This window comes from Aegilops tauschii, chromosome 3 (assembly GCF_002575655.3).
Source record: "Aegilops tauschii subsp. strangulata cultivar AL8/78 chromosome 3, Aet v6.0, whole genome shotgun sequence".
NCBI lineage: Eukaryota > Viridiplantae > Streptophyta > Magnoliopsida > Poales > Poaceae > Aegilops > Aegilops tauschii.
The window spans coordinates 48,982,584-48,994,088 of record NC_053037.3 but is presented as its reverse complement, the minus strand read 5'-3'; the positions used below and the strand labels follow the sequence as shown (position 1 = coordinate 48,994,088).

General features: G+C 50.8%; 1 protein-coding gene across 4 annotated transcripts; it reads right to left on the bottom strand.

Annotated features, from left to right (window-relative positions):
• Window positions 1-2,338: 2,338 nt before the first annotated feature.
• Window positions 2,339-7,849, bottom strand: LOC109739587 (protein NSP-INTERACTING KINASE 3). 4 transcript variants are annotated; one of them, XM_020298670.4, is made up of 11 exons: window positions 7,389-7,849; window positions 6,974-7,106; window positions 6,769-6,840; window positions 6,487-6,630; window positions 6,331-6,402; window positions 6,181-6,240; window positions 5,952-6,049; window positions 5,691-5,840; window positions 4,708-5,055; window positions 3,573-3,964; window positions 2,339-2,958 (listed from the first exon to the last, which is right to left on the bottom strand). In XM_020298670.4, the coding sequence occupies exons 1-11, from the start codon at window positions 7,498-7,500 to the stop codon at window positions 2,635-2,637; spliced, it is 1,905 nt and encodes a 634-aa protein (XP_020154259.1). In that variant the 5' UTR covers window positions 7,501-7,849; the 3' UTR covers window positions 2,339-2,634. The 4 variants fall into 4 exon arrangements, with proteins under 4 accessions (XP_020154259.1, XP_020154260.1, XP_073366087.1 ...); XM_020298671.4 differs by having other exon boundaries at window positions 4,708-5,049; window positions 7,389-7,823; XM_073509986.1 differs by having other exon boundaries at window positions 4,708-5,049; window positions 6,974-7,654.
• Window positions 7,850-11,505: the final 3,656 nt, after the last annotated feature.

Below are 11,505 nucleotides of genomic sequence, written 5' to 3'. Positions count from 1 at the left end.
CGCCATCACCCAATCGAAGAAGAGGAAGCCGAGGGCGCCGCCGTCCAAACCCTCGGGCATGTCCAACGCCGACTGGGGGGCGGAAGTTCAGCGCCGGGAGGCTGTCACCACCGACCGGCGGAACAGGGCGAACGCGAAGAAGGCCAGGGATAGGGCGGCGATCGCGGCTGCGGAGCAGGCGGACCGCTCGGCCGAACAAGCGGGGATGATGAATCCACCCGGCGGCCACGGCCCGTACGCGTCCTGGAGCCAGCAAAGCGTCGGGTCTCCGACCGGCTTTTCATCGTCGCCACAACCCTGGGGCTGCGCGCCGTCTCCGGGCTACGCCGACGGCGACGCGCATGGCGGGTTCAACCCCAACATCACCTTTCTCCATGGTCACCCGGCCCAGCGCACGCCCTCGCCCGCCTTCGCCGGCGTGCAGTACCCACCGTACACCTACTCGCCGCCGGCTTACGCAGCCTCCCTGACACCACCTCTCCGGGCGCGCTGCCCTTCTCACAGGCCTCCTCTTCGCATCTCGGCGACGCTGATGCGACAGAGGCCGACATGGACGACATCATCACGGCCGGCTCGACCGCCGCCGCCGCCTCCCCCGGGTTCACTACCCAAGACGACACAATGGATCTCAATGGCGGCATGGATGGCGAGCTCGACTACGGCGAGGAGGAGCCAGAGGAGGAGGAGGAACCGGCGCCTGTTCCGGCAAGGAAAGGGAAGAAGAAGAAGCGGGCGGTGACCAGGACCGGCGAGCCGCGCATCAAGTGGGCGTCCAAGGAGGACGAGTGCCTCGCTGAAGCATGGAAAGTCGTCTGCCTCGACCAGATCACCGGCACGAACCAGAGCATCGACACGTAATGGGAGCGCATCAAGGCCGAGTTCAACGAGCGCAAGCTCGTCGACCCCTACTTCAAAGGCGTCTACATGCAACACGGGTCGAAGGCAATGGCGAACCATTGGGGGCTCATCCAAACGGCATGCAACAAATGGCATGGGATCGTCGAGGAGATCGCAGCTCGCTCGAAGAGCGGCGCCAGCATGGAGGATCAGGTATGGCACGCCGATCTCCCCTTTATTTCGCCATGCGCGCCACCGCCAACTGTTTGTTCCTCGGCGCAGCTGCTGCGGATGTTCGCCATGTTTCGCCAAGATAGCAACGACCAAGATTTCAAGTACCTCCACGTCTTCAAGCGTATCGACAAGTGCGAGAAGTGGGCAGATACCCGGCGTACCCTCGCCAAGGCCAAGGAGACGTACAAGCTGGACGCGCCGACACCGGGCGCGGGCGACAGGCGCCCGAAAGGCAACAAAAGGGCCAAGAAGGGGAAGCACGCCGGCTCGGCTACCACACTGGTGCAAGAGTCCATCGAGCATTGCCTCGCCGACGCACAAGCCCGGGCCGCCCTGCGTGAAGAGAAGGTCGAGGTGCGTTGGCCGGCGTAGATGACGAACAACGCCGTCAAGCTCGACCTACTCCGGACCAACGTCGCCGCGAAGAAGAGGAACACCGACCTGGCTTTCCTGATGGGCGGGGCGGACATGCTCCAGAGTAACGACAAGCAGCTAAAGGCGTGGTACCTGGTGGAGCGCGGCCTCATCCTGAACCAGCTGCCGTCGACGGCGCCGCCCACTCCCACGCCCACGCCGACGCCACCGCCAAGCCCGAGCGATGATGTCTCCACGACGCCCAGCAGCACAGAAGCCGCGCCGGCGCCGCCCAGCCCGCGCACGCCGACTCCACCGACGTCGGAGGCCGACACCGCCGTTTGATTTTCTTTTTTTGCTTTTCATTTGGTCGCCGAACTGTGGCAAGGGCATCGCCGAACTGGGGCGCTGATTGCCGGACTTGTGGCGTTTTTTCTGGGAGCGGGAATGACCAAGTTTGAATTTTGTTTCGCCTTGGGGAGCGGCTCCTGGGGGCGTGGCTGGGGCCTAGATCGCCCCCGGGGCCTAAAAAGCGCTGGGCGAGCGCCCCAAATATCGCCGGCCTGTGCGCTGGGGGGCCGAACGAGTGGAGATGCTTTTAGCTCATGTTCTAGCTAGGTCTAGTTTGAACTCTTTGAGTCTTTGTTTTTATCACTCTGCTCTGGATTGCATCCGGGAGACTCTTTGTAATATGTTTGCATGATTAATAAAGGCCGACGTTCTCTCGAAAAAAACATTCCATCAGTTTCGGAAATGCCGCGTCAGGTTCAGTTTACAAATGCCGCGTCAGGGTTCGGTCTCTGATGGCTTGAAAGCTTTTAGAACCAAAATGTGTGGGATTCCAGCGAAAGCTCAGACGCCGAAAATGAACAGCTTGAGAACAAAGCAGTAAGAAGAGGAAAGACATAGGATATATCTGACTAATGGAAAATTTTCCTTTCTATATTTACTCAACTCATCTCATCTCTTCTCTTCTCTCTTAGCCTACATGTACATGAGCAGCAACGATGGGCCGAGCTCAGCTCACGCAATACACAATGACCATGCCCGTATGTACAAATGAATGCCACCACCCCTACCCTTACCCTATCCAACATGGAAAAAAAATGTCACCTCTCCCTTTGCCCAGGCTCTCCGAGGCTAATCGAATGCAATAGCCATTGAGACACAAGCAAGCATCTGCGCGATCAAGTCGGTCGCCGTCGTCGGTCACCTTGGTCCGGAGAGCTCCATGGCCTCGAGGCCGACCGAGGACTCGTCCGCCCCGGCGAAATCGGTGAACTTCAGGGGCAGGAGCTCCGACGAGACGGACTTTGGCGTGTCGACGTTCTGCGACGCCTCCCATTTCTCCGCGAGCCCGTCCCCCTCCAGCATCCGGATCACCTCCGACATCCTGGGGCGGTGGGACGGGTAGTACTGCGTGCACAGCAGGGCCACCTGCACCATCTCCTCCAGCTCCACCCTGTCGTAGTTGCTGCCCAGATCTTTGTCCACCATCATGTTCAGCTGCTTTTCCTGATGGAGCTTCTTTACCTGGAACCACCACATGCAAGAATCAGAAATAAGAGTATAAGACACATTTCCTCCAACTCCGCCCGTGAAATATCGCTTCGTATCGACACCCTTACAAAGAACACAAAGAAGAGACCTAAGGTGGTCCGGCAAGATATATTTCTTTGTATTGGCACCCTTCAAAATGTATACACCACTAAGAAGAGATACGTGGTCTGAACTCTGAACTCTAAACAGAAGATGGTAACTGATGCTTAATAATTACTCCCTCTGTAAACTAAAGTAGTGATCTAAAAGATCTTATATTAGCTTACAGAGGGAGTAGTTAACATGTTGACACTATGATAAACGATTAACAGAAATGAATACCATATAAACTAATAGGGATGGCATCATTTTTGCAGCTTCTGTTTTTCACTATGAAAATATGCTTCAGCATCTCGAGTGTACTCAATGTAAAAGGCGAGAAATGACCTAAAAGCGACATACAGAGTTGTCGAAAAGCTCCGAAGAGACTAAACTAAAGGCGAGAACCGAACAAACTCCACTCAAAAGGAGAAAGCGCTCTTTTCACATAAAGTAATAAAGTGAACTTGAGACCATTGCACGGAAAGAACACGATATAACATGCTTACCAAATCAAGCACTCCGCCCTTCTGATTTGCTAGTCTTCCAAAATCTAATGCTTTCTGGCCAGTGATCAACTCAACCAACAGGACTCCAAACCCAAAAACATCTGTCTTCTCCGATGACTGCCCAGTTGACAAATACTCTGGAGCTATGTGCCCCACAGTACCACGCACTGCTGTGGTAACATGGGTCTCCTGGTGATCCAAAAGTTTTGCCAGTCCGAAATCTCCCACAATTGCTTCAAAATATTCATCAAGAAGCACATTGGAGGCTTTTACATCACGATGGATTATTTTTGGATCACACTGTTCATGCAAATAAAGCAGCCCTCTCGCTGTACCCAGTGCTATCATCTTTCTCCTCGACCAATCTAGAGCTGGCTTGCCATTTATATGCTCTGGAAAAGAAATGCAGGAAAGTTTAGGTTTACTGAAGAGAAGGTTAGTTTGCTTGCAAACTGAATAGTATAAACGGAAAGCTGTCATAACAATAACATGCCTCTCTCTTTATTAATTTTATTTCATCAGTAGTAAATCTAGACATGTGATGTCGTGGATAGCTCAGCTCATAATCCAAAATATGCTGCACTGTGAAATGTCAATGGATACTTAAGTAAATACAGGCAGTCGGAGAGCATGAATATGATTTGAATTAATTGATGGAACTACTTTTATCAGCACAAGCAGTGTACTTCCAATAGAAGCAATCACCATAGTCAAGCTTCGTTTCATGCGTGGCAGAAGGATGAAGCTTCCCAGGTAGGTCGGGTTGGGTCAAAACTCAAAACCACAAATGGCTGGGAGACTCTGTACGAGCCTAATTAATACTTTCGAGATTGTAGTATAATATTTCACTAAAAGCAGACAAGACAACTATATGACATGCTATAAGAACATGTTGAGGATCTCTTGTACAGAACGCTAACAAGTGTCAGTTCCTTTTTCATTTTAAGCTGAGCATTTGGTGGCAGTCTGAGCTAACTGGAGCAATGCGCCAACATGGATCCATGTTAGACTGTAAATCTGAAATGAGCCTAATGCATGGCAAAGGAAAGCAGAAACTAAACAGGCCATTAATGAATCTGCATAAGTAATGCTAATTACTTAAAAGGTGCTTAAGCGCATGGGGAAAGAGACTAACCACGCAATTGAGAAGCAACACTTCCATTTGGCATATAAGGATAGACAAGTAATCTCTCGCACTCCGTAGTGCAAAATCCTATGAGACGTAGGAGATTCCGATGAACAGCTAAGCTTATGACTTCAACTTCAGTTTGAAACTGAACTTCCCCACCGACAGCATTGTAGTCTTTCAGTCTTTTAACAGCAACAATTGAACCATCACGTAAGAAACCCTTGTATACTATTCCATATCCACCTTCACCTAATATGTTTTTTGAGTTGAAATTGTTGGTAGATGCTCGAAGCTCCTTGAAGGTGTACTTTTTCAGATGGCCCAAGCATACTTCTGGGTCATATTGATCTGTAGCTAAGAGGAGGTATCAGTATCAGGTACCATAGTATGGAACTAAAACAGCATAACATGCCAGACAGGAAAGCATGGACCCAAACTGTAAGCATGTTACAACTACCAGATCAAGCACTATATGTGTAAAATGAGAGATCTCATGTTTGTTGCAAGGCAAATCAATGTACCAAAAGTAACTGGGCAGAACTGCAGCAAAGGCTTTTGTAGCAAGGGGCACCTAGGCTTGTAAGCTACCAAGTATAAAAGTCTAAATTGGTAGTGGCTGTCCTACTGAACTGTAACAGATTGATTGCCTATGTTATCACTAGAAGCTACAGAAGTCCACAAAATGGATTATGCGGTATCATGTGTTTATTTGAATTTAATACGGTGTGGAAATTAAATAACTGAAGATTAGTCCAATGTTAACCATTCAGCTTTGACCAAAGGTAAGTATGTCAAATGAACCAAGAGAATTTTTATATCTCTCTTTGTCAAAATTAATTTGCTATGAAACTGGAAAATATGAAAAATATAGCTCAAAATTCAAGAAACAGTAGGTTCTTCAACCTTGATGCAAGAAAGATGTCTATTTTTTGAAGTTTAAATTCAGACAGGGTTAATATGATCAAGCACAACATCGAAAAGAGCATTACCATTTACATCAAAAAATATCTGCTGATTACGCCTGTGCCTCCACCAAAGAAGCATACCGACCATGATAGCGACAAACGCTACAGAACCCACGGTTGCTCCACAGATGATAGCAATACGGTGACTTCTTGACATGGATTGTTGTGGCTGAACTGAGGAAAAGGAAACAAATATGAGCAGCGAAGAGGAGACAAAACAATATCAATTTTTATGCTATTGATGTATACTTCTCACAAATTAAAAAAATTAAAAAAAAATCTCACTCTTAAGGTCATCTGGTGGATAAGAAAGCGGGTCCAGCGACACGGATGAGCAATTGTCTCCAGACTTGACACCACAGATCATTGAATTTCCAGCAATGCTGTACAAACAAGCAACAATAAAGGAAAGAAGAAACGAGAGCATGAGCAATAATAGTCTAGAGCATGCACGGAGGGTGTTCAGGTAGGAATTGAATTAGCCAGGTGATCGGGCATAAGCTGAACGACTCACCTGAAAGTTCTTGCAGAAATCTTTGGCACGGGACCGCTCAGGTTGTTAAACGAAAGGTCTCTGTGAAACAGGTCAATTATTAGAGCTGCTTGTTGCAGTACACAGAGGAAAGAGGAAGACAAGAATAACTAAGGGATTCACAGGACATACACAAGTGCAAGGCCATTAATGGTGGCCAGTGATTCAGGTAAAACTCCAGATAAACTGTTGTTATTCAATTTCCTGGCAGCAGCAAGAGGACAAGGCGTTAATTGATGTGTACAGCGAGAAGGCAGAGAAATGGATAACCGGGGAAAGAAATCTCACAGATAGTTGAGGTTCTTGAGATCGCCGAGTGAAGTCGGGATGCTCCCGGTGAGATGATTGTCTGACATGTCGAGCGTCTGGAGCATCCCCAGCCTGCCTATGGTGCTAGGAATAGTGCCAGAAATCGCGTTGTTCTGCAATAGCCTGTCCAAAAACAGGAAATATGTTGAACACTTTGTAATTTTGCATTTGTCTAGAAGCTAGAGCAATACGTTTCAAAGAAACTGCAAATTTGAGTTTAAAAAAAAACAGTACAGTAATAAATTTGAGCAATGAGCTTACACAGATTGCAGCCTGGTGAGGTTCCCGATGCCGGGCGACAGTTTACCAGACAGGCGTTGGCTGGGCAGACCACTGCGAGCACAGATCAGGCCAGAAGATTAGTCGTACAAACACGCAGCCACCGACGACGCTCCTCACCGGAGAGAGAAAGAGAGAGAGAGAGACCGGCGTGAGGAAAGGAGGGGCAAAGAGCAGCGGGACGTACAGCGCTGAGACGTAGCCGTCGGAGGAGCAGGTGACCATCCTCCAGCTGCAGGGGTCGACGGAGTTGATGTCCCAGTTGTCGAGCACGTTGTAGTGGTCCTGCAGCTCCGTCTTGATGGCCATGAGCGCCACCACTGCGACCCAAGAAGATTGAGGCTCAGCTTCACCAAATCTTGGCAACAAACAAGTAATAAGGCAAAACTCGGCATCAATGGCGAAGAAGCAACGGCATTGGTGTGCTTCTCCAAATTGGGGGTTGCCAAGAAGGGAAACAGCAAATCCTTTACCAATTTCACTGAATCTTGTTGCGCCATACAAAGACACTTTTTTGCTTGAGAGAAACTTGGGGGAAGATGCGAGATCGATAGAAGTGGTGGGTTTCGGTTTCAATTCGGAGCGAGGGAGGGGAGTGTTACCTTCGTAGTTGATGCCGGTGGGAGAGAGCGTGGCGGCGGCCGGCGGCAGGACCGCGCAGAGCACGCCGGCGACGGCCACCGCCCACCACCGCCACCGCGCCCCGGTCTCCATACCCCCCGCAGGCCGCAGATTCGCTCCGGCCAAGACGACGACGGCGGAGACGGAGAAGACCGAACCAGCCCGCAGCGGAATTTCCCCGCCTCGACGCCGCACCACACCACGCCCCCCACGCCGCCGCAGCAGAACGGAGCCCGCCCCCGAGAAGGAAGGCGATCAATCAAAATCAATCCCACCCGCCCGCCCGCCTATCTAATCTAGTACTCCTACCGGGCAGCAAGGGGAAGCGAATGGAGGGGGGAGAGCAGGGGTAGGGAGGTTGGTGCTGCTGGGCTGGTGGAGTGGAGTGGGCGCAGGGGCAGGCAGACGCAGACGCCAACAGGCACCTGCCACACCGCACCCTATCGACCGATCCATGCCGCTGCCGCTGCCGCTGCTGCAAACCGCCAAAAGGACGCAGCCTCTCCCTCTCTGTGACTGTGGCTGTGACTGACCGTGAGCCCGACACGGACGGACGCGCATGCCACCGGCGTGCGTGCGACCCACTCCCATGGGCGGCCCCAGGCTTTCGGCCCCTCCTCCCACCCATTTCCACTTCTGTGTCTGTGTGTATTCTCGCCACCAGCTGGAGTATAATTGTTGGTGTACATAGGCAGACAGCATCATACTGTACTGTACTATCATCACCAGCAACAAAAACAACAACAAGCCCTCATTTTTGTGCCTCCGGATTTGCTGGTCTAGTCCTTGTTTATACCAACAACTATACCCTGCATACACACAATAATTCTGTCCGAGAAAGCTAAACTAATGAAAAATCCAAGGAAAGCGCGGGGGCTTTGCGTACCAGAGACGGCAGATGGCCCAATAATGCAGCCGAGATGATGAGCCCAGTGACTGTCTGTCTACAGTTTTATTTTATTTTTTTGATTGAGTTGTGTCTGTCTACAAAATTAACACTGAATCTACTAATACTAGCACTCACAAGCCACAACGACGCATACAAACAAATTACTAGCACCAAATTGTGCTACCACTGACTCCAGTACAGAGTTGAGCAAAAAACAAGGTAGGTTGGAATCGTTGCGCTTGTCGCATTGCCCAACTCTAGCAACTAAACAGAGGGGCACAACCGGTCTACGAAGCGGTCAGGCACGGGCCTCTACGCCGCGGTGAGTTGTTGCTCTACTCAACTGGATTATAAAACGGAATGACGGGGGATAAAGAAACGAGCCCGAGGGGAACAACAAGGAACCAACGACACGCACTGCACTGCCGACTCGACTCACATGCGAGCGACCGAGCCTTTTATTTCTCTTGTCCCGTCCCTGCTTGTCCCTCTCTCTCCACACTCTACTGGAGTAGCTAGCGAGCGAGCCCGTTATCAGTGTCAAGAATCTTTATCCCTCATGCTCACTCATCCGCCCAGGTATTGTTTATTGGACTCTTCACGGAGTGTCCTTTTTTTAATTGCCAAGATTCTGAAATTAAATCACTACTTTTTGCAGTGGGAGAGAAAAATGGATTAATCTCAAACTCTTGAGCTTGAATTCCTGAGGGACGGCGGGGAGTTGCTTCGTGATGTCCAGTGGCATCAGCACCCACTCCCAATGGCGGAGCCAGAAACTCAATATGGAGGGGGCCAAACATGTTATATAATGTTAGACAGGGCCAAATTATCTAAATCTTGCTAATTTTGTTTGACAAATGGTGGATTAGAAGCACATATAGTCGTATTTGTGAGAGCATAGGGGGGGGGGGGGGGGCAAGGCCCCTGCCAGCACCCCCCTGCCTCCGCCACTGCCCACTCCAGCTTCCGTTTAAGGATGACCATGCAGAAGTGGGTTGGCCCGGCCTCCTCATGGAAATGGCCGAAGTTCCTCGCCTGGTTGGGGGCGCCGAGAAGCTCCACCACCTTCTTAGGGCCTGTTCGGAGTCTTGCTAGCTTCTCAAAAACTTCTCGAAGCTGCAATCCAGGAAGCCCTATTTATCCACCACCGCACCGTGTCTCTGTGTCTTCTATTCTCGTCCACAACTATGTTTCACCGCCTCCCTATCGCAATGAACCCCAACCCTAGCCCCTTCCCCAACGACATTGGATGAAGGACTTTCTTCCTTGGCTGCTCATCCGGTGACCACACCAAATTCGCCAAGACCATGGAGGTGTGCTCTTAGTTCACCGGCATTGAGGAGATGCATAAAGAGGCGGACGATGTGGCGTCAAAGGTGACGGAGGAGGAGTTGAAGGCGATGCTACATGACCCAGTGAAAGGCGTTGTGTCAGTGGACATACTGTGACGCCCCCGATTTGACCGTACACTAATCATGCACGCAAATGTGTACGATCACGGTCAGGGACTCACGGGAAGATATCACAACACAACTCTAAAACATAAATAAGTCATACAAGCATCATAATACAAGCCAGGGGCCTCGAGGGCTCGAATACAAGTGCTCGATCATAGACGAGTCAGCGGAAGCAACAATATCTGAGTACAGACATAAGTTAAACAAGTTTGCCTTAAGAAGGCTAGCACAAACTGGGATACAGATCGAACGAGGCGCAGGCCTCCTGCCTGGGATCCTCCTAACTACTCCTGGTCGTCCTCAGCGGCCTGCACGTAATAGTAGGCACCTCCAGTGTCGTAGGAGTCGTCGTCGACGGTGGCGTCTGGCTCCTGGACTCCAGCATCTGGTTGCGACAACCAGATAGGAAGGAAAGGGGGAAAAGAGGGAGAGAAGCAACCGTGAGTACTCATCCAAGGTACTCGCAAGCAAGGAGCTACACTACATATGCATGGATATATGTGTAAAGGGGCATATCAGTGGACTGAACTGCAGAATGCCAGAATAAAAGGGGGATAGCTAGTCCTGTCGAAGACTACGCTTCTGGTCATCTCCATCTTGCAGCATGTAGAAGAGAGTAGATTGAAGTCCTCCAAGTAACATCGCATAGCATAATCCTACCCGGCGATCCCCTCCTCGTCGCCCTATTAGAGAGCGACCACCGGGTTGTATCTGGCACTTGGAAGGGTGTATTTTATTCAGTATCCGGTTCTAGTTGTCATAAGGTCAAGGTACAACTCCGGGTCGTCCTTTTACCGAGGGACACGGCTGTTCGAATAGATAAACTTCCCTGCAGGGGTGCACCACATAACCCAACACGCTCGATCCCATTTGGCCGGACACACTTTTCTGGGTCATGCCCGGCCTCGTAAGATCAACGCGTCGCAGCCCCACCTAAGCACAACAGAGCGGTCAGCACGCCGGTCTAATCCTAAGCGCGCAGGGGTCTGGGCCCATCGCCCTATGCACACCTGCACGTTGCGAAGGCGGCCGCGAGCAGACCTAGCAACCCACACGATCATGGCGGTTACGTCAAAACGGTCCAACACGGCGCGCGCCACTCAGTCGCTGACGTCACGAAGGCTTCGGCTGATACCACGACGGCGGGATACCCATAACTACTCCCGCGTAGATGGTTAGTGCGTATAGACCAAATGGCCAGACTCAGATCAAATACCAAGATCTCGTTAAGCGTGTTAAGTATCCGCGAACGCCGACCAGGGCCAGGCCCACCTCTCACCTAGGCGGTCTCAACCTGCCCTGTCGCTCCGCCACAAAGATCCACTTGCGGGTACTCCTACGAGCCGACCCGACTTTAGTCATCACATGTGTCATGTATATAGTATATAAGTATATACCCGTGATCACCACCCAGGTGATCACGGCCCGATAGTATAGCACAGCAGACGGACAAGAATGTAGGGCCACTGATGGAAAACTAGCATCCTATACTAAGCATGTAGGATTGCAGGTAAAGGTAACAACAGTAGTAGCAAGGATAGGCTATGCATCAGGATAGGATATCGGAAAGCAGTAACATGCTACACTACTCTAATGCAAGCAGTATAGAGAAGAATAGGCGATATCTGGTGATCAGGGGGGGGGCTTGCCTGGTTGCTCTGGCAAGTAGGAGGGGTCGTCAACTCCGTAGTCGAACTGGGCAGCAGCAGTGTCGGTCTCGTAGTCTACCGGAGAGAAGAGGGGGAAGAAACA